The sequence below is a fragment of the Pogoniulus pusillus genome, chromosome 6 (assembly GCF_015220805.1).
Source record: "Pogoniulus pusillus isolate bPogPus1 chromosome 6, bPogPus1.pri, whole genome shotgun sequence".
Classification (NCBI taxonomy): Eukaryota; Metazoa; Chordata; class Aves; order Piciformes; family Lybiidae; genus Pogoniulus; species Pogoniulus pusillus.
Window position 1 is genome coordinate 29,488,120 of NC_087269.1, and position 22,415 is coordinate 29,510,534.

General features: G+C 52.5%; 1 protein-coding gene across 3 annotated transcripts; it reads left to right on the plus strand.

Annotated features, from left to right (window-relative positions):
- Nucleotides 1-972: 972 nt before the first annotated feature.
- SLC29A3 (solute carrier family 29 member 3) lies at nt 973-20,890 on the plus strand. 3 transcript variants are annotated; one of them, XM_064145061.1, is made up of 6 exons: nt 973-1,057; nt 5,151-5,393; nt 14,052-14,134; nt 16,743-16,969; nt 18,207-18,369; nt 19,028-20,890. In XM_064145061.1, exons 2-6 carry the CDS (start codon nt 5,163-5,165, stop codon nt 19,692-19,694), a joined length of 1,371 nt encoding a protein of 456 aa, XP_064001131.1. In that variant the 5' UTR covers nt 973-1,057; nt 5,151-5,162; the 3' UTR covers nt 19,695-20,890. The 3 variants fall into 3 exon arrangements, with proteins under 3 accessions (XP_064001131.1, XP_064001132.1, XP_064001133.1); XM_064145062.1 differs by lacking the exon at nt 973-1,057 and adding an exon at nt 3,028-3,062; XM_064145063.1 differs by lacking the exons at nt 973-1,057; nt 14,052-14,134 and having other exon boundaries at nt 5,159-5,393.
- The last annotated feature ends 1,525 nt before the right edge of the window (nt 20,891-22,415 follow it).

The window sequence follows — 22,415 nt, forward strand, 5'->3', positions numbered from 1 at the left end:
GACAGGGGGGATGAGTTTGAACTGAAGAGCGAGATCTGGGCCAGAGAGAAGAAATGCTTAACCGTGAGGGCAGTGAAATAGTGGTCCAGGCTGCCCAAAGAGGTAGCAGATGCCTCATCCCTGGATCCATTCCAGGCCAGGTGGGTCGGGGCTCTGAACAACCTGCTCCAGTTGCAATGTCCCTGCTGGCTGCAGGGGCGGTGGAGTAAGTGACCTTTAAAAGCTCCTTCCCACACAACAACCTACTCCATGATCCATGCTGCTCCCCATTCCCCCGCAGGAGGGTCATGAGTTTTGCTGACCCAAGAACCACGCCGCTGCGGCTCCCTCCCCGTCCCAGGACTCCGAGCCGCACTGCCTCTCGCTGCCCAGCACCGCCCGCGGGGCCGGGCCGGGGCCACCCCTGGCGGGGCGGAGCGGAGCCGAGCGGCGGGGCGAGGAGGACCGAGCGGCCGGGGCCAGCCCAGGCGGGGCGGAGCGGTAGGGACTGAGCGGCCGGGGCCAGCCCTGGCGGGGCGGAGCGGAGCGGCGGGGCGAGGAGGACCGAGCGGCCGGGACCAGCCCTGGCGGGGCGGAGCGGCGGGCATTGAGCCGCCGGGGCCAGCCCTGGCGGGGCGGAGCGGAGCGGCGGGGCGAGGAGGACTGAGCGGCCGGGGCCAGCCCTGGCGGGGCGAAGGATCAGGGACCGAGCGCCCGGGGCCAGCCCTGGCGGGCGGAGCAGTAGGGACTGAGCGGCCGGGGCCAGCCCTGGCGGGCGGAGCGGCGGAGGCTGAGCGGCAGGGGCCAGCCCTGGCGGGGCGGAGCAGTAGGGACTGAGCGGCCGGGGCCAGCCCTGGCGGGGCGGAGCGGCGGAGGCTGAGCGGCCGGGGCCAGCCCTGGCGGGCGGAGCGGCGGAGGCTGAGCGGCCGGGGCCAGCCCTGGCGGGGCGGAGCGGCGGAGGCTGAGCGGCCGGGGCCAGCCCTGGCGGGGCGGAGCGGAGGGGGCTAAGCCGCTGGGGCCACCCGTGGCGGGGCGGAGCGGCGGGGTCTGAGCTGCCGGGGCCCGGCACCTGCCCCCGGTAAGTGTTTCTGGGGTGTGGGCAGTGAGGGTGCAGGCTGGGCCGGAGGGGCGCAGGGAGGGATGCGCCGCCTGCCCCCCTGAGACGGGAGCAGCTTCTCTGCCAAGTGCCTGATTTCCGGCAATTGCCTCCCGCCCTGCGCCCGGCCCGGCCCGGCCCATCCCCGGGCTGCCCTAGCTGCCTGTGAGTGCTGTGCAGTGGTGGAGGAGTCGGTTTGCAAAGCTCGGGGTTGCGACGGGAGTTCCATCTCGCCTGGCAGAGGCAGCAGCTGTGGGAGGAGGTTAGGAGCCCTTCTCCACAGCCCGGTGGTGTTGCCACAGGTTCCGTGTCACTCGGCGAAGCCTCGGCGACGTTCTCGTCGTGCACAGGCCGCTGAGCCAAGCCTGCGGCCCCTGCTCTGCTGTCTCTTAGCGAGCATGGCGCTGCGCGGCTGCCTTGCGGGCTGCGCTGCCGAGTGTGCTGGCCTTGTGCTTACTGCCATGCCACTTGCTTCGCTGCTGGGTTACAGGTTGCTCTGCCAGTTCAGGTGGTGTACTGGTTTGCAGACTGCACTGGTGGTGGTGTAGTGCATTACAGATTGCTCTGCTACTGGTTTACAGGTTGCTTTGTCAAGCCTGCTGGAGCTGTACTGGTTTGGGGGTTGCTCTGCTGCTTGTTTACATGTTGCTCTGCAAGTCTTTCAAGTGCTGTAGTGATTACAGGTTGCTCTCTCAATCCTGCTGGTGGTGTACTGGATTACAGGGTGCTCTGCAAGTTTTTCAGGTGCTGTACTACTTTACAGCTCTGCAAGTCCTTCAGGTGCTGTAGGAATCTACAGGGTGCTCTGCCAGTTCTGGTGGTGCTGTACTGGTTTACAGGTTGCTCTGCCAGGTCTGGTGGTGCTGCACTGGTTTACAGGTTGCTCTGCCAGTTCTGGTGGTGCTGTACTGGTTTACAGGTTGCTCTGCCAGGTCTGGTGGTGTTGCACTGGTTTACAGGTTGCTCTGCCAGGTCTGGTGGTGTTGCACTGGTTTACAGGTTGCTCTGCCAGGTCTGGTGGTGCTGCACTGGTTTACAGGTTGCTCTGCCAGGTCTGGTGGTGTTGCACTGGTTTACAGGTTGCTCTGCCAGGTCTGGTGGTGCTGCACTGGTTTACAGGTTGCTCTGCCAGGTCTGGTGGTGCTGCACTGGTTTACAGGTTGCTCTGCCAGGTCTGGTGGTGCTGCACTGGTTTACAGGTTGCTCTGCCAGGTCTGGTGGTGCTGCACTGGTTTACAGGTTGCTCTGCCAGGTCTGGTGGTGTTGCACTGGTTTACAGGTTGCTCTGCCAGGTCTGGTGGTGTTGCACTGGTTTACAGGTTGCTCTGCCAGGTCTGGTGGTGTTGCACTGGTTTACAGGTTGCTCTGCCAGGTCTGGTGGTGTTGCACTGGTTTACAGGTTGCTCTGCCAGTTCTGGTGGTGCTGTAGTGGTTTACAGGTTGCTCTGCCAGGTCTGGTGGTGCTGCACTGGTTTACAGGTTGCTCTGCCAGGTCTGGTGGTGTTGCACTGGTTTACAGGTTGCTCTGCCAGGTCTGGTGGTGTTACACTGGTTTACAGGTTGCTCTGCCAGGTCTGGTGGTGTTGCACTGGTTTACAGGTTGCTCTGCCAGGTCTGGTGGTGTTGCACTGGTTTACAGGTTGCTCTGCCAGGTCTGGTGGTGTTGCACTGGTTTACAGGTTGCTCTGCCAGGTCTGGTGGTGTTGCACTGGTTTACAGGTTGCTCTGTCAATCCTGCTGGTGCTGTACTGGTTTACAGGTTGCTCTGCTACTTGTTTACAGGTTGCTCTGCAAGTCTTTCAGGTGCTGTACTACTTTACAGCTCTGCAAGTCCTTCAAGTGCTGTAGCAGTTTACAGGTTGCTCTGCCAGGTCTGGTGGTGTTGTACTGCTTTACAGGTTGCTCTGCAAGTTTTTAAGGTGTTGTAGTAGTTTGCAGCTCCGCAAGTACTTCAAGTGCTGTAGCAATTTACAAGCTACTCTGTCAGGTCTGGTGGTGTTGCACTGCTTTACAGGCTGCTCTGTCAATCCTGCTGGTGCTGTACTGGTTTACAGGCTGCTCTGTCAATCCTGCTGGTGCTGTACTGGTTTACAGGTTGCTCTGCTACTTGTTTACAGGTTGCTCTGCAAATCTTTCGGGTGCTGTACTACTTTACAGCTCTGCAAGTCCTTCAAATGCTGTAGGAATCTACAGGTTGCTCTGCCAGGTCTGGTGGTGTTGCAGTGGTTTACCGGTTGCTCTGCCAATTCTGGTGGTGCTGTACTGGTTTACAGGTTGCTCTGCCAGGTCTGGTGGTGTTGCACTGGTTTACAGGTTGCTCTGCTACTTGTTTACAGGTTGCTCTGCAAATCTTTCGGGTGCTGTACTACCTTACAGCTCTGCAAGTCCTTCAAGTGCTGTAGCAATTTACAGTTTGCTCTGCCATTTCTAGTGGTGTTGCACTGGTTTACAGGTTGCTCTGCTAATTGTTTGCAGATTGCTCTGCTAAGCCTGGTGATGGTGTAGTGGTTTACAGTTGCTCTGCTACTGGTTTACACGTTGCTCTGTCAATCCTGGTGGTGCTGTACTGCTTTAGAGGTGGCTCTGCTACTTGTTTACATGTTGCCCTGCAAGTCTTTCAAGTGGTGTAGTGATTTATAGGTTGCTTTGCTACTGCATTACAGGTTGCTCTGTCAATCCTGCTGTTGTATTGTTTTACAGGTTGCTCTGCCAGTTTGGGTGGTGCTGTACTGGTTTACAGGTTGCTCTGCTAATTGTTTGCAGGTTGCTCTGCCAGTTCTGGTGGTGCTGTACTGGTTTACAGGTTAATCTGCTAATTGTTTGCAGGTTGTCCTGCAAGTCTTTCAGGTGCTGTACTAGTTTACAGCTCTGCGAGTCCTTCAAGTGCCATAGTGATTTACTGGTTGCTCTGCCAATCCTGGCAGTGTTGCACTGGTTAACAGGTTGCTCTGCCAGCCCTGGTGGTAGTATACTGGTTTACAGGTTGCTCTGCAAGTCCTTCAGGTACCATAGTGATTTCTTGATTGCTCTGCCAATCCTGGTGGTGTTGCATGGTTAACAGGATGCTCTGCCAGTCCTGCTGGTAGTGTACTGGTTTACAGGTTGCTCTGCCAAGCCGGCTGCTGTTATGTGTGTTTATGAGTTGCTGTGCCAAGCCTGATGACCTTGTACAGGTTGCTCTGCATGTCCTTGAGGTGCTGTACTGGTGTACAGGTTGCTCTGCACGTCCTTGAGGTGCTGTACTGGTTTACAGGTTGCTCTGCACGTCCTTGAGGTGCTGTACTGGTGTACAGGTTGCTCTGCACGTCCTTGAGGTGCTGTACTGGTGTACAGGTTGCTCTGCACGTCCTTGAGGTGCTGTACTGGTTTACAGGTTGCTCTGCACGTCCTTGAGGTGCTGTACTGGTTTACAGGTTGCTCTGCACGTCCTTGAGGTGCTGTACTGGTTTACAGGTTGCTCTGCACGTCCTTGAGGTGCTGTACTGGTTTACAGGTTGCTCTGCACGTCCTTGAGGTGCTGTACTGGTTTACAGCTCTGGGAGTTGTGCTGGTATTGTGCTGGTGTACAGGTTGCTCTGCCAAGCCTGCTGGTGTTGTGCTGGTGTACAGGTTGCTCTGCCAAGCCTGCTGGTGTTGTGCTGGTGTACAGGTTGCTCTGCCAAGCCTGCTGGTGTTGTGCTGGTGTACAGGTTGCTCTGCACAGCAGCTTTAGTTTACAAGCTGTTAATTTTTTTTTGGAGCGTTGCCTGAGTGGGGATTTCCTACTTCTACAAGGTCAAGGGGATGGGTTAATTATTAAAGGATGGAAATATGGGTGCTGCAGCAGCACAGCCCGTTCCTACCATGTCTCACAGAGTCATTTAGAGTGGAAAAGACCTTTAATGTCATCAAGCCAAACTGTCTCAGTCCCTTCTCCCACACCTTTTTGGGTATCCATCCGTCCCTGTGCTGAGCTGGTTCAGCTCACTCATGCTGCATTTGCTGGGCAATCACAGACCAAGGAAGAAGGGAACCATGCATAAGCAGCTTGCAACCCTCATGTGATGATAACGTTTCTGATGGTGTTTATTTGCAGGCTGCCAGCACAATGCACCCAGCAGATGAGGAGCCGCTGATAGAGGAGCCCTCAGTGAACAGCTACAGCCAGCAGAAGCCCAGTGACCACTTGCATGGGGCCTACATTATTTTTTTCCTCCTGGGCATTGGGTCCCTGCTGCCCTGGAATTTTTTCATCACAGCAAAGCACTACTGGATGTACAAGCTACAAAACTGCTCGGATCAGGCTGGCCCAGCGGGACAGGCAGCATCGGATCTGCGGGTGAGTGTGCTGCTCTTGAGGCTGGGGAAAAAAACAGTTGGGTTCCTTCCCAACTTGCTCCTTTTCCCCTCCACTTCCCCAGAAGGTGAGTGAACACCCCCTGGGGTTTTGCCTGCAGCAAACCAGGGGTGGGGCTTTCTCTGGGGAGAAAGTTGGAGGAAAGGTGCTTAAAACTTAAAGATGTAGGTACCTTGTGGTCCTCATCCTTTATTGATGATCTGGACAAGGGGATTGAGTCCATCATCAGTAAGTTTGCAGATGACACCAAGCTAGGAGCATATGTTGATCTGTTGGAGGGTAGGAGAGCCCTGCAGAGGGACCTAGACAGGCTGGATGGGTGGGCAGAGGCCAATGGGATGAGATTGAACAAGGTCAAGTCCAAGGTTCTACATTTTGGCCACAACAACCCCACGCAGCAACCCCTTGAGTGCTGTGTCCAGTTCTGGGCTCCTCAATTCAAGAGAGATGTTGAGGTGTTGGAAGGTGTCCAGAGAAGGGCAATGAAACTGGTGAGGGTCCTGGAGCACAGCCCTGTGAGGAGAGGCTGAGGGAGCTGGGGGTGTTTGGCCTGGAGAAGAGGAGGCTCAGGGCTGACCTCATTGCTGTCTACAGCTCCCTGAAGGGAGGCTGTAGCCAGGTGGGGTTGGTCTCTTCTGCCAGGCAAGCAGCAAGAGAAGAAGGGGACACAGTCTGAAGTTGTGGCGGGGGAGGTCTGGGCTGGATGTTAGGAGGAAGTTGTTGTCAGAGAGAGTGATTGGCATTGGAATGGGCTGCCCAGGGAGGTGGTGGAGTCGGTGTGCCTGGAGGTGTTCAAGCAAAGCCTGGCTGAGGCACTTAGTGCCATGGTCTGGTTGATTGGACAGGGCTGGATGATAGGTTGGAGTGGACGATCTTGGAGGTCTCTTCCAGCCTGGTTGATTTGATAATTCTCAGTGAGAGGGCAAAAGGTAATGGGCATAAACCTGAACATTCCATCTTAATATGAGGAGGAACTTACTTATTTTGAGGGTGGCAGAGTACTGGAACAGGCTGCCCAGAGAGGTGGCAGAGTCTCCATCTCTGGAGTCAATTCAAAACCTACCTGGACACCATCCTATGTGGTCTGCTTTAGGTGATCCTGCTCTGACAGCAGGCAGCTGGACTCACATGGTATTCAGAGGTCACTTCCAACCCCAACCATTCTGTGTGCTAAGGCTTAAAAAAATTTGGTTTAACCTGCCCCATAATCAAGGCTGCCTTTCAAGGACAATTTCTGCAGCAGAAGGTAGAAATCTTTGTGCTTTGTTTGTCTTTCATGCTTGGTGCACTTCCCCCCCAAGCCCTGCAGAGCACTGTGCTTTCCCAGCTTGTCTCAGCCGGGCTGGGAGATAAATTGGCCTGAACTTCTGTCTTGGTGATGAGGCATCAAGCAGGTTTTGGGCATTTTCTCCCTTCCAGTGGTGTAGCACGTTGTTCAGAGGCAGCAGCAAGGCTCTGCAGGAGCACCAACAGTCTCAAGCCCCCCTCCCCAGATGCTTTACTGCTTTTTCCTTCAAGACCTGGCAACTGTGACTGGAATATTTCCTTGCAGCGATAAACATCTGGCTTTTGGCATATGGGATGAGGAGCTTGTCATGGGGCGATTGATGAGCTGGCCTTGGGCTGGCAAGCTTGATGGCCTCTCTTTTTCTCCCCATAAAAGCCTTCTCTTGCTTCTCCTGCCACTGCAGGATTATTTCCTCCAGTGGTTTAGGCACATTTTATTGTTAGACAAACATGGAGCCAAGCAGGATACCCAGATTTTCTCTGTGACTTCTCTCCCCAGTGTGGCAGCCAGCGTGGCTGGTTTAATATTAATGGGCAAAGGTGTTCTGCCATCACATGCCATGCTGTCCTCCCACACTGCCTCCATCCCACCCACTTCTTGTGGCTTTGGTGTCCATTCTTTTTGTCCCTGTAAAAGCCTTCTCTTGCTTCTCCTGCCACTGCAGGATTATTTCCTTGTATGAGTCTGTGCCCCATCCTCCCCCTCTGTTGCCAAGCTTCCTCCAGTGGTTTAGACACATTTTATTGTTAGACAAACATGGAGTCAAGCAGGATCTCTGGGTTCTAATTTAAATTTCCAGAGACTCAAATAAATTTGATAGATCCAATAACAATTTTTATAGAGTGCCCTTCCCTCTCCCCCTTTCTTTCCCAAAAGAAAGGGATTAGATGTAGAGAGAGAAAAGGTAGGCACACCCAAATCAATGAATCTCACTCGATTTGGAAGTGTAGGAGAGAAGTTTAACAATAACTTAAAAAGGTATCTGAGGTAGGGAAGTTACAAAGGTACAGGGAAGGGAAAGCAAATACAGAATGTATAAATACAACCTGTTTTTGATGGTGATGGCTTTGTCTGCCTTGTGGGTGATGGCCACGTGGTGAAACAAAGAGAACCAGGAACAGGATGGTGATGCTGGTAAGCAGGGAGGCAGGGAGCACAGAGAGAGAGAACAGGAAGTCCCCCTGCTTTTATGGATCTTTAGACAGGAGTGAGCTAAAAATCACCTGGTGGTGTTCAGACCCACCCCTGGGGAGGGGTCAAGACCACCTAGGGTCAGGTTCAAGGTTACTCCCCCTGGAGTGTTAACCCTATACACAGGACACACAGTTTTTCTCTGTGCCTTCTCTCCCCAGTGTGGCAGCCAGTGTGGCTGGTTTGATATTAAAGAAGGGGCAAAGGTGCTCTGCCACCACATGCCATGATGTCCTTCCATGCTGCCTCCATCCCACCCACTTCTTGTGGCTTTGATGTCCTGCTTATCCAAGGCAGTGTTAGAAGAAGCTGGTTTCAAGGCAGAGCTGGTGTCTTGCCACTTTTTTATTTCACTGGTTGAAGGCAACCTGCATTCTCTGTGGTACTTGGGTCAGCCCAGTAAGTTTTAACAGGAGAGGAGGTAGCCCCGAGCCTATGTCCTCTGTATCTGGACTTACAGAATCAACCAGGTTGGAAGAGACCTCCAAGATCATCCAGTCTTACCTATCACCCAGCCCTGCCCAATCAACCAGATCATGGCACTAAGTGCCTCAGCCAGACTTTGCTTGAAAACCTTAACTCACGGCAACTCCACCACCTCCCTGGGCAGCCCATTCCAATGCAAATCACTCTCTCTGCCAACAACTTCCTCCTATTCTCTTAAGTGTTGGTGGAGCTCACAGGAGCAGGGCAAAGGTTGAAAAGCAGACAGCCCTGAGGCAGGACACAGGCATCTGTGGAGTCCCATGAAGCACACAGGAAACCCCACTTCACCCAGGCACTTCTGTTGCATCACTGCACAACTGTAAGTGCAGCTCCATGGGCTGGCTTCTTCTCTGCATGAAGCAGGGGAAGAGGTTTAAAGCTCCACCAGAGTTGTTGGTTGGTCCTACCCATCCCACACATCCATCTTCCAGTACCTGAAGGGAGCTACAGGAAAGCTGAAGAGACACTTTTTATTATAAGGACCTGTGGTGACAGGAGGAGGAGCAAGTTTTAAACTGGAGCAGGGCAGATTTAGTTTGGACATTAGGAAGAAGTTCTGAATGGTGGAACTCTGGAACAGGTTGCCCAGAAAAGTTGTAGATACCTCATCCCTGGAAATGCTTAAGACCAGGTTGGATGGGGCTTTGAGCAAGCTGATTTAGTGTGAGGTGTCCCTGCCCATGGCAGAAGAGTTGGAACTAGATGATCTTTAAGGTCCCTTCCAACTCAAGCCATTCTGATTGTATGAAGTTGCACCAAGAGAGGTTTAGGTTGGATATGAGAAGCAATATCTTCACTGAAAGGGTTCTCAAAGACTGGAAGAGGGAAGTGGTTGGATCACCACCCCTGCAGTTGTTTAAAAGGCAGAGAGATGTGGTGCTGAGGGACACAGTTTAGCACCAGACTCAGTAGAGAATGAGTTGACTCAATGATCTTAGAGGGTTTTTTCCCAACTAAACCAATTCTATGACGAAAAATAAACCAGCTGGCCCCATTTCTGCCCAGAACAAGCCATGATGGTGCAGCAGCAGGACTTACCTGCAAACAGAGCTTGGCTCTGGAGAGATGCCCTTGTGACTGTCAGCTTACTTTTGGCTCCAACCTACTGGCTGCAGCTAATTTCATGCCCTGTGCTCCAGGTAACGCTCCAGTGCCTTCAGCCACCAGCGTGGGCCTGGATTGTCTTTCTAGCCCAGCAGGAGCCCAGTTGCTGAGTCCAGGCTGAAGAAGAATAAAAACTGCTTTGCAAACACATCTTGGTGACTCTGGTGACTGATTTGCCACCACTATGCTTTGTTCTTGTTTGGGTTTGTTTTCTTAAGGTAGCAAGGGCATGGCGTGCATCACAACAGCACGTTTGAAGATGCTGTGGTTAATAGAGGGTCAAACACCTCCATTATGGCCCCATGGCTGAGGGATGACACTTTCCCAGTGAGAGGGGGCAGGTGGGAGAAAGGTGACTTTGAGGTTTATTATTATTCATTATTAGCCAGGAAAGGAGTGAGAGTCTTTCAGTGTTTGCATTTCTCCTCTAAACCTGGCAGCAACAGGGAGCTTGGCCCTTGGGAGCAAAGGAGGAGGTGAGCTGGTTGATGGGGAGGGCTCAGCAGAAAGGGTGAAGGACTAGGATGTGGGACAATGACTTTTCAGTTTGAGGAGGGCAGGTTTGGACTGGACATTAGAAAGAAATTCTTTACAGTGAGAGTGGTGAGACACTGGCACAGGTTACCCAGGAAGGTTGTGGATGCCCCCTCCTTGGAGACATTCAAGGCCAGACTGGCTGAGACCTTGAGCAGCCTGCTCTAGTGGAAGGTGTCCCTTGCCCATGGAAGTGGGGGTGGAAGTAGATGATCTTTAAGGCCCCTTCCAGCCCAAACCATTCTAGGGTTAAGTGTATCTTGTGCAGCTAGAAATGTGCTCTGAAAACATGTCTTTGGTGGGTGGGAGAAGAAGAGTTGCCATCTGAGCTGGATTAACACCTAACACCCAGCTCTATTCCCACTGCTGGTGTGAGTACATTCACTGGGAATGAATGAGCCTTTCTCTAGGGTGCCTGAAATGCAGCATCTCTGCTGGATTACTTCAGGTACACTTCTTGATGGGAGGAGCTATAATGTGGGGTGGTTTTGTTTTGAAGTTGTTTTGTATTTTTCCCCTTCATGAAAGAAAAGGAAATGTAACTTGGAAGTTTATTAAATATTCCCAGGCTGATTTGGAGGTTTGTTTTAAGGAGGTTGGTAAATAAGTTTTAGTTTTACCAGCAGGCTTTAGAATCAGTCAGGGTTGGAAGGGACCTCAAGGATCAGCCAGTTCCAACCCCTCTGCCATGGGCAGGGACACCCTACCCTAGAGCAGGCTGCACACAGCCTCATCCAGCCTGGCCTTAAACACCTCCCTGGGCATCCCATTCCAGCCTCTCACCACTCTCATGCTCAACAACTTCCTCCTCACGGCCAGTCTGAATCTCCCTACCTCCAGCTTTGCTCTATTCCTCCTAGTCCTGATACTCCCTCACAGCCTAAAAAGTCCCTCCCCAGCTTTTTTGGAGGCCCCCTTCAGATCCTGGAAGGGCACAAGAAGGTGCCTTGGGAGCCTCGTCTTCTGCAGACTGAACAGCCCCAGCTCTTTCAGTCTGTCCTCATAGCAGAGTTGCTTTGCATTTTGCTTAGCTCCTTTAATTCATCACAATGCCATAGAGCTTTGAGCCTTCTGCTTTGCCAAGCTGAGGCTGTAAGTGCAGGTATTTATGTCTCTCTCTGTCTGGACCCTCCAGGAGTGATTGTTAGGTTTTGTGTTGCTTACAGTAAAGCTCCTGATAGGGAAGAATAAGTGAAGGTGCTTGTAAAGTGATTATCAACTGCCCAAACCCCACCTGTAACATGCAGAGAAGGCCTGCCAAGTGCTTTCTCACACTCAGGTGCACCATGGCCCCATCTCTGTAGCTAGGTAACTGCAGAAGATGAGAACCCATCACTGTGGGGGTGGATATGTAGGTCATCCCCTTTCTGAGCATTGTCCTACCTGTTGCCTGAGGTAGAAGCAGCAGGGAATTGAGCAGCTCAAGGGAAGGAGATAGAGCAGAGATGCTTTAACAGCATTGTATGGAAAATGGATTGAAAATGTTAAGTGTTTGGCTACAGTCTTGCCAAATACATCTCCAGCTCTCTACTGTGGTTACTGCTTCCTGCCTGCCCTCCACACAAAGTGGGCTGGTGAGTATTGACTGATGTTACAGCTGACTTGCTTGGGTGATCTACAAGTCCCCAGGGTAAATGTGTGTTGAGTCTCAATATAGTTTCTCAATGAGGTTCATGCACACAAAGAGGGGATGGGGAAATAATGTCCCTGTGTCCCCACTCAGGCTGCTTTTGCTGGAGCACACTCTGAGTGGAGAGGGATCACAGAATGTTAGGGGTTGGAAGGGACCTCCAGAGATCACCTAGTCCACCCCCCTGCCAGAGCAGGATCACCTAGGGCAGGCTGCACAGGAAAACATCCAGGTGGGGTCTTAATGTCTCCAGAGAGGGAGACACCACAGTCTCTCTGGGCAGCTTGCTCCAGGGCTCCAGCACCCTCACAATGAGAAAGTTTCTCCTCATGTTGAGGTGGAACCTGCTGTGTTCCAGCTTGTGCCTGTTGTTCCTTGTCCTATCACTGGGCACCACTGAAAAGAGGTGCAGAGGTCTGCTGCTCTCAGTGGCTTTTGAGGCAGTTAATAGAAGGGTAATACTGCTTTGATGTCTTGATACATAAAAAGCCACCCTCGTGGGGCTTAAGTAGGAGGAAAGATTCAAGTTTGTCCAAGATGCTGAAGCCAGAGTAAGAATTCAGATTTCATCAGTGGTTATCAAGCATGGGGGTCAAGAAGACCCCAGACTCTTCAGTGGTACTCAGCAACAGCACAAAGGGCAACAAGCAAAAACTGACACCCAGGAGGTTCCATCTGAATAGGGGGAGAAGCTTCTTTGGGGTGAGAGTGCTGGAGCCCTGGAGCAGGCTTCCCAGAGAGGCTGTGTAGTCTCCTACTCTGGGAGAGATTCCAAACCCACCTGTATATTGTGATCCTGGGTGAGCTGCTGTGGGTGAGCCTGCTTTAGCAAAGGGGGTTGGACTAGAAGGTCTCCAGAGGTCCCTTCCCACTCCAACCATTCTGTGTAGTTCTGTGATTTCCTTCTCCTTGGAGGCAGCACAGTAGTAAGGCAGGTATTTCCTTCACTATTTCTACTTCTGACTTGTAAGTCCCTAATGTCCTGAAATGTCCCAGGGTTACTGTAGGATGCAAAAGGTCCATTTCAACTGCTTGTTGTCCTGAGAAGCTGTGCAAGATGTTGCACAATGCAAATAGATTTTGTTGCATTATTTATGTGTTATGTTATTTATGTTATGTTATATTGCATAACTGAATGGGTAGATTCAGGGAGAGCAGTGGATGTAGTCTACTACCTTGACCTTAGCAAGGCCTTTGACACTGTCTCCCATGACATTTTAGTGAGCAAGCTCAGGAAGTGTGGGATGGAAGAGCAGGCAGTGAGGTGGATTAGGAACTGGTTACAAGACAGAGTTCAGAGAGTGGTGATCAATGGAGCCAGGTCCAGCTGGAGAGCTGTAACCAGTGGAGTTCCCCAGGGATCAGTGCTGGGGTCAGTCCTGTTCAGCATCTTCATCACTGACATTGATGAGGGGACAGAGTCTGCTCAGCAGGTTTGCTGCTGACACCAAGCTGGGAGGCTTGGCTGATACAGCTGCAGGCTGTGAGGCCATCCAGAGAGACCTGGACAGACTGAGAGCTGGGCACAGAGGAACCAAAGGAGGTTCAGCAAGGACAAGTGCAGAGTCCTGCATCTGGGGAGGAATAATGAACTGCACCAGTACAGACTGGGAGGTGATCTGCTGGAGAGCAGCCCTGTGGAGAGGGACCTGGGGGTCCTGGTGGATAACATCCATGGCACAGCAATGTGCCCTTGTGGCCAAGAAGGCCAATGGGATCCTGGGGTGTATGAGGAAGAGTGTGTCCAGCATATCAAGGGAGGTCTCCTCCCCCTCTATTCTGCCCTGCTGAGACCTCATCTTGAATACTGTGTTCAGTTTTGGGCTCCCCAGTTGAAGAGGGATAGGGATCTGCTGGAGAGGCTCCAGTGGAGGGCTACAAGGGTGATGAGGGGACTGGGGGCACTGCCTGATGAAGAGAGGCTGAGGGACCTGAGGCTGTTTATTCTGGAGAAGACTGAGAGAGGATTTGATAACTGTTTATAAGTATCTGAGGGCTGGCCAGGAGCTGGGGGACAGGCTCTGCTCACTGCTCCCTGGGATAGGACAAGGAGCAATGGGTGTAAGCTGCAGCAAAAGAGGTTCCACCTCAACACTAGGGGGAACTTCTTTACTGTGAGGGTCACAAAGCACTGGTTGTGGAGTCCCAGAGAGGTTGTGGAGCCTCCTTCTCTGGAGTCTTTCAGGACCTGTCTGGATGTGTTCCTCTGTGATCTGTGCTAGACTGTGTGGTCCTACTTTGGCAGGGGGGTTGGACTCGATCTCCTTGGGTCCCTTCCAACCCCTTGTATCCTGTGAGATGGACACCTCCATTATAACACCCCATGCATGCTGTATTTAGGACCCAAAATCCATGTGGTGCTCTCCCACCTACCTTTTGTGATTTGTTCTTATGTTTTTCCTGGCAGGACTTTTTTGAGAGCTACATCTCCATCGCTTCAACTGTGCCCTCTGTGCTGTGCCTGGTTGGAAACTTCTTGCTTGTCAACAAGTGAGTGCTGCTCCCTTCCCAAGTCTCTAAGCTGTGGATCTCCCTGCCTTTGCCCATGTGGCTCCTGTCTTTCTCTGACTTCACCCCTGGCTCCCAGCTCACCCTCTCCTTTGGGAGAAGCCATTGGGCACACAGGGCATTGTGAGCAGAATGTGGCCAAAATCTTCTCATCTGTCCCTGCCTGAATCAGAGGTGATTGAAATGAAGCAGTATTCTTATTGTCAGGGGAGAGAAGGAGAGGGAATGGCCTGAAATTGTGCCAGGAGGTGTTTAGGTTAGAGATTAGGAAACATTTCTGTACTGAAAGAAATGAATCAGAAATTAAATTAGGCTGCCCAGGGAAGCTGTGGAGTCAGCAGTAAACTGGAGGTGTTCAATCAAAGTGTGGAGGTGGCTCCTGGGGACATGGTTTAATGGCCATGGTGGTCTTAGGTCAGTGGCTGGACTCTATGATCTTAAAGGTCTCTTCCAACTGGAACAGCTATGATTCTATGAAGCACCCTGCTCCCCACCAGCAGCACCCATGCCTGAAGCTGGCTTGAGTTGCACCAGTCTATATAATCTCCTCATGAGTTCTTTGTCCAGTTCCTTGCCAAATTGCCAATCATCCTCTTAAAACTGCCACTAGGGGACTGGGTGGGCTCATCCAGGCAGAAGTAATGCCTGCTCCTGTCCCACCAGTTGCTGAACTGGCTTAAGAACTGGGCTAATCTGTGCCTTGTTGCAAGCTGCTTTAGATCTAAACAAGTCACCTTGCCTCATTTGTGCCTTTCCATATCCCAGATCAAACTCCTGCACCTCTCCTGTGGAGAGAGACTGAGAGAGTTGGGGTTATACAGTCTGGAGAAGGCTCCACGGAGACCTTGTTGTGGCCTTCCAGTATCTGAAAGGGGCCTACAAGAAAGCTGCTGAGGGACTTTTTAGGATGTCAGGTAGTGATGGGAGTAGGAGGAAATGGAGCAAAACTAGAGGTGGGCAGAGTCAGATTGGATATTAGGAAGAAATTCTCTACCATGAGGGTGATGAGAGCCTGGAACAGGTTGCCCAGGGAGGTGGTAGAGGCCCCATTCCTGGAGATTTTTAAGGCCAGGCTGGATGTGGCTCTAAACAACCTGATCCAATGTGAAGTTACTTCAGGTACACTTCTTGATGGGAGGTGCTATAATGTGGGGTGGTTTTGTTTTGAAGTTGTTTTGGTTTTTTTCCCCTTCATGAAAGAAAAGGAAATTTAACTTGGAAGTTTATTAAATATTCCCCCTGGCATGGGGGTTGGAACTGGATGATCTTTGAGGTCCCTAACAATTCTGTGATTCTGTATGTTTGTGAGTGAAGGGGAATATGTTGGTGAGCTTCATCCCTAGATCCCAGCTGACAGTTGGGCTCCCTGCCTCTCGCCCACTCCCATTGCTTCAGGCCTGCCCATCCAGGCTTCTGGTTGAGTAATAAGCAACCTCCATGTCCAAGCAACTGTTTTGCCTTGTAGTGGCATGCCTGGCATTGCTTTCACCCAGCCCATGGTGGTTTCCAGACAGGCATTGCACTGCCGCTGTCCTTTGCTCCAGGAATGAGGATAACTTCCAGCTGCTGGGAGAAATCATAGAACTATGGAATCATTTTGATTGGAAAAGACCTTCAAGAGCATTGAGTCCAACTGTTAACCCAGTACTGCCAGGTCACCACTAAACCACATTCCTTACCATTACATCTGCATGGCTTTTAAGTCCCTCCGCAGATGAGGACTCCGCCACTTCCCTGGGGCAGCCTGGTCCAGGCCTTGAGAACCCTTTTGCGGAAGAAATTGTTCCTGAAGTCCAACCTAAATCTTCCCTGAAGTGACCTGAGGCCTTCTCCTCTTGTTCTACCAATAATATTTAGATTGCAAAGAGGTATTTAGACTTAGTCCTACTGGTGGCAAAAGTGGAAATTACAGAGTTAACATCTAAAGGCTTCTGAGAAGAAGCATTGCTTTTTATTTCTCATCTCCCCCCTACCCCCACAACTTCCTTTGTTTTCTTTGACCCTTCCTCAAACAGAGGCCTTGTGTGTGCTAGTTTGAAGCAGGGTAGAATGTTTTGGTGAGAAGAACTGGATCATAGGCTGTGAAAGGAAGACAATGGTGATGTCTACTCCCCTCAGAGTCTTGCTGAAGAAGAAAGGAAAACATTAGATAACACTCTTGCCATGTTGTCACACTCTGCTTCGGGCTTCCGACTGAGCTGCATCTCCCTAACCTCACCTTCCACTCACCTTTGCTTCATAACCTCTTGGCTGAACCTCTATTCTTCTTTAGGACTGGGGTAAGGTTGAGAGAGGCAGGGGGAAGGTGAGGGGTGGTTGAGAGCCCCTCCTGGGGACTCAGGTTTCTGGGAGGGGAGTTGTGTTTCTGTATTACCTTTTACCTTGTATATTTCTGTCTATAACTGTATATACTGTAAATATCTGCTTGTATATTGTGCTAGCTGTAAATAAAAGCTTCATTTATATTCCCAGAGCCAACTGGGTCTAGTCTGGGTGATTTCCAAAGTGTGGGGGGGCAGGGAACACCCAAACCATCACATTGTGCCTCCACATTCCAAACACAGGAATTTCTCCTTCCTCTTGTCTCCAGGGTGCCTGCCAGCGTTCGGATCCTGTCCTCCCTCTTTGTCATGCTGACTGTCTTCCTGGTGATCACGGTGCTGGTGAAGGTCGACACCTCCGCTTGGACCGCCCAGTTCTTTGCCCTCACCATTGTCTGTGTGGTGGTAGTCAGCAGCGCCTCAACGATCTTCACCAGCAGCATCTTTGGGCTGAGCAGCTGCTTCCCCATGAAGAACTTGCAGGCTCTGATCTCGGGTTGGTGTCCCCCATCTGTGCTGTCCCAGTGAGGCTGTGCTTTGGTTTCTCTGTGGTCGGGTGGTTGGTTTTCGTTCTCGCCTCCATCTGCAGTTTCGTCACGTGGGGCTTATTTTAGAAGCTGAACTTTGCCTTCAAGACAGAAGGAAGTTGCTGAAGGAGAAACGTGCTCAGTGGCATGAGCTGGTGTTTTCATTTCTGTAAATACCCGTGAAGCAAAGGTTCTGAGGGCTCAGCAGAGACAAGGAGAGTGGTGGTTCTTCACCTTTCTTGCCTGGGGGGTGAACATCCTGCAGAGCAGCTCCGTGGCTTGACCTGGGTCATGTGTTCTGTGCAGGGAGAAGAGGGGAAGGAGAGACATCCCTCAGCTCCTCTGCTTGCAACTCTGTGTTGTCTCCTCCTTTCTGCTCAGCATTCCCATGAGTGATGAGGGGCATGTTGGGAGCTGTGAGTGATGAGCTCCCTGGAGGTTTGCTAACATTATAAATGTGCTGTGGAACTGCTGACAAACCCAGGGAGGAAGAGGGGAGAAATCAAGATGGAGCTATTTCTCCTGGGGCTGAGACAGGAGTGTTCTAATGAGTTTAGCCCAGTGGGGGGAGTCACAGCATTCCCAAAGTGGCATAGAATCATAGAATGGTCTGGGTTGGAAGGGATCTGTGAAGGTTATCTAGTCCAACCCCACTCTACAGTAAGCAGAGGCATCTTCAAGTAGATCAGGTTGCCCAGAGACCTGCTGAGCATCCCTTTTGCTAGTGGCTGGAGTTCCCATCTGAGGGAGTGGCATAAAGAGAGGTGGTCATAGGTGTGCTAGTGGAAAGCAGGGTTTGGATCTTCTCTGCAGGACTCGTCACATGCAAGCCCAGCAGGTTGGATCCCATCCTGTCCCTTGTGCAGTGCTGGAAGGGGATGGAGGGTGGGATCTAGGTTGTGATGCAGCCCCCATGAATAGCTGTGCTGCATGAAAATGAAGATGAGGAGATGAGTGAAGCTGCACCCTGAGACAGGTTTGGGGACCAGCAAGTGAGACCAGCTTCTTTCCCCTGAGAGGGTTTGTGCATGCCACGAGGTGTTGATGAGAGGATGCTGTTGTTTCTGGGTCCCCCTTCTGCAGCAGTCTTCTTTGCTGCTGGTATTGTGGGTTATTGTTTGCCACCTTGGTATCTTGCACCTGATCTTACCTCAGTCAGATTGGCTCAGCACTAGGCACTGAGGTCCACCACTCTGGTCCCCACAGGTCAGGCCATGGGTGGCACAATCAGCGCCATGGCCTCTGTGATAGACCTGGCAGCCTCAGCCGATGTCACCGACAGCGCCTTGGCCTACTTCCTCACCGCTGACATCTTTATTGTCATCTGCATCATGGTGTACCTCCTCCTTCCCAGGCTGGACTACTCCAGGTGTGTGCACCAGCCTGCTATGGGTGTCCTGTGGGCACAGGGCAGGACAGTTTGCTACCATCGATGCTAAGCAGGGTCGCTGAGGGTACCCATGGGATACTTGCTGTGCTAGTCCCTGTCTCATCACCACCCCACGTGCTCCAGCTCTGTCCCACCACCAGACACACTTCCCAATTTGACTGAAACCACAGACTGAAACTGGCCTCCTGCCCTGTGCTGAGGCTCTGGCAAGCCCCAGGGGGAGTGTAGTGCTGACATGACACCGAGGGCGTCCAAGATGCGTGAAGTCAGCAGAGATCCATGATCTGGAAGCAGTCAGGCGGATGGGTCCCTGTAGGGCTTTCGCATTCACAACATCATGCACTGATGTGCGTGACCCGTTGGTATTGTTGGCTCCAACACCATCTGCCCCCCAAATGCCTGCATGTAGTAGGTCTCCTCTGTGAACTACCAAGAGTGTAAAGGGATTTCACGACGGAGAAGAGGGGGTGGTGAGTCCTGGAAGAGCTGGAAGTGTGGTGCGATCACTGCAACCCACCTTTACTTGTCAAGTGGACATGACTGCATTGCCTGCTTCTCTCCTGCTCCCTCTCTACATTTCAGAGTGTTTTTCCCCCTGCACACTGGGCTGATGATCTCCCTCCTTGCCTTTTTCCAGGTACTACCTGAGCAGGCAGGAGAGTCCACCTCTGGCTACCGTGCCGCCCGACAGCTCCGCAGGGGACGAGGCGGAGGCGGAAGGCACCAGGGATGCCTCCTTCCTGAGCAGAAACGCTGGCGTTCCCCCGCTCCGCCCCATCCTGCAGAAGACTGCCCTTCTTGGCTTCTGCCTCTTCTACATCTTCTTCGTCTCCATCATCATCTTCCCTTCTCTCTCCTCCAACATCGAGTCAGTTAGCCAGTCCTCAGGAAGCCCATGGGCCACCAAGTACTTTGTACCTCTCACCAGCTTCCTCCTCTACAATTTTGCTGACTGGTGTGGGAGGCAGATCACTGCCTGGATCCAGGTCCCTGGCCCCAAGAGCAAGCTGCTGCCTGCCCTCGTCCTCCTCAGAACCATCTTCCTCCCTCTCTTCATCCTCAGTAACTACCAGCCCCGGGCTCACATCCGGATAGTGGTCTTCAACCAAGACGTCTACCCGGTGGTCTTCACAGTGCTGTTGGGGCTGAGCAATGGCTACCTGGGGACACTGGTCATGATCTATGGCCCCAAGATTGTGCCTAAAGAGCTGGCTGAGGCAGCAGGGGTGGTAATGACAATTTACCTCATGCTGGGTCTGGCTGTGGGGTCTGCCTGCTCCGTTCTTGTTGTCCACCTTGTATAGTGGAACAGCCAGGGGGATGCCCTCAGTTTGCAGTGCTGCTGTTGGGTATTTAGGATTGGGTTTTTTACCCCAAATGACGTGCTTTTGGGGCAGGCTGCCTGTCTTTGGAGTGGAGGTTGCATCCAGTGGGAAACTCCTCTGTGCTTAGGAAGTCCCATTGGACTTCTGCCACACACCAGCTCAACCGGAGCGAAGGGACCAAAGAAGCTTCGTTCTCTCCGGGGAGGTCAGGGAAGCAATGGGAACACAGGGAAACCTGTCCCTCACCCCAGTGCCAATGGGCAAGTCCCACTGGACTTCTGCCACTCACCAGCTCAACTGGAGCAAAGGGACCAAGGAAGCTTTGTCCTCTCCAGGGAGGTCAGGGAGGCAATGGGAACACAGGGAAACCTGTCCCTCACCCCAGTGCCAATGGGCAAGTCCCACTGGACTTCTGCCACTCACCAGCTCAACTGGAGCAAAGGGACCAAGGAAGCTTTGTCCTCTCCAGGGAGGTCAGGGAAGCAATGGGAACACAGGGAAACCTGTCCCTCACCCCAGTGCCAATGGGCAAGTCCCACTGGACTTCTGCCACTCACCAGCTCAACTGGAGCAAAGGACCAAAGAAGCTTTGTCCTCTCCAGGGAGGTCAGGGAAGCAATGGGAGCACAGGGAAACCTGTCCCTCACCCCAGTGCCGATGGGCAAGTCCCACTGGACTTCTACCACATGGAGCAAAGGGACCAAAGAAGCTTTATCCTCTCCAGGGAGCTCAGGGAGGCAATGGGAGCACAGGGAAACCTGTCCCTCACCCCAGTGCAAACGGGCAAGGGTGGCATTTTGGTACCACCACGCTGGCTTTAAACTGAGCCCTGAGGCTGTTGGTGGCATCCTGGGTGTTACTGCCTTCTTATTCCAAGTACAGCCCTGAGGCTGTTGGTGGCATCTTGGGTGTTAGTGCCTTGTTCCAAGTACAGCCCTAAGGCTGTTGGTGGCATCTTGGGTGTTACTTCCTTCTTGTTGCAGGTACAGCCCTACAGTGTTGGTGGTTCCATCAAGCTGTGATGGTGGTGTTAAGCTAAAGGAGGTTTGAGCCCTGCATACCTCCAAGCAAGCCGCTGGAACAGACAGCAGCCATTCCAGGGAGCAGGGCATTGTTTCAAGGGAATTTCATACTTTCATGCCACAAAAAAAGCAAATATAAGGGAAACCTCCACATCTGGGACTTCTGCTTGCTTTAATTTTTCCACATACAACTGAATTAAGGGATTGCAGCATGGTGCTACTCATGGTGGGGCTGAAGGTGGTGGCCAGCCAGAGACCATTTTCTCTTGCTGTGTCCATGATGGACACTTGTGGACTCCAACTTGCTGGTCTGCAGGTGAACCCCAAGGAAAGGGAAAATGCAAAGTGATCCTAAGCTGAAGTTTTTAAGGTGCCTTTTAGTCTGCATTGAGAAAGGTCTGTAAAGTTGAGGAGAGGGATCAGAGAGGCTCTGGTGTGAGAACCCGATGCGTGGCTGTGAGGAGAGGAGGCAGTGGTGGCCAGCCCAGCTCTGAACGCTTGTTTTTGGCTTTTCTTTCACTTCTTTTCAGGTGACAAGGGGCTACTCACTCCAGAGCTCCTGAAGAGAGGAGAAGGGGCAGCAGGCTCGGGTTGCTTATGTGCCTGAGCGCAGTGACGTGGGAAGGGTTGCTGCAGAAACCACGCCACAACCAAGCAGACCAGTGGTGTTCCCCAGGGATCAGTGCTGGGCTCAGTCCTGTTCAGTGTCTTTATTGATGATCTGGAGCAGGGGATTGAGTCCAGCATCAGTAAGTTTGCAGATGACACCAAGCTAGGAGCAGGTGTGGAGCTGTTGGAGGGTAGGAGAGCCCTGCAGAGGGACCTTGCCAGGCTGGATGGGTGGGCAGAGGCCAATGGGATGAGATTGAACAAGGTCAAGTGCAGGGTTCAAGAAAACTCTGGGGAGACCTTAGAACTAACGGAATCCTACAGGATGGCTGAAGAGGAATGAGGGACCTGCGGATAATGGTAGATAGTAGCTGAAGATGACGCAGCAGTGTGCCCAGGTGGCCAAGAAAGCCAACAGCATCCTGGTCTGGCTCAGGAAGAGTGTGGTCAGTAGGACAAGGGAGGTTCTTCTGCCCCTGTGCTCAGCACTGCTCAGGCCACAGCTTGAGTGCTGTGTCCAGTTCTGGGCTCCTCAATTCAAGAGAGATGTTGAGGTGCTGGAAGGTGTCCAGAGAAGGGCAAGGAAGGTGGTGAGGGGCCTGGAGCACAGCCCGGTGAGGAGAGGCTGAGGGAGCTGGGGGTGTTTGGGATGGAGAAGAGGAGGCTCAGGGCTGACCTCACTGCTGTCTACAAGTGCCTGCAGGGAGGCTGTAGCCAGGTGGGGTTGGTCTCTTCTGCCAGGCAAGCAGCAAGAGAACAAGGGGACAGAGTCTGAAGTTGTGTCAGGGGAGGTCTAGGCTGGATGTTAGGAGGAAGTTGTTGGCAGAGAGAGTGATTGGCATTGGAATGGGCTGCCCAGGGAGGTGGTGGAGTCGCTGTGCCTGGAGGTGTCGAAGCAAAGCCTGGCTGAGGCATTTAGTGCCATGGTCTGGTTGATTGGAGCAGGGTGAGTGGTAGGTTGGACTGGCTGAGCTTGGAGCTCTGTTCCAGCCTGGTTGGTTCTATGATTCTGCTCTATTCTATGACCGCGGCGCAGGTCTGAGGAGAGGCCGCAGCAGCGGCGGGCAGC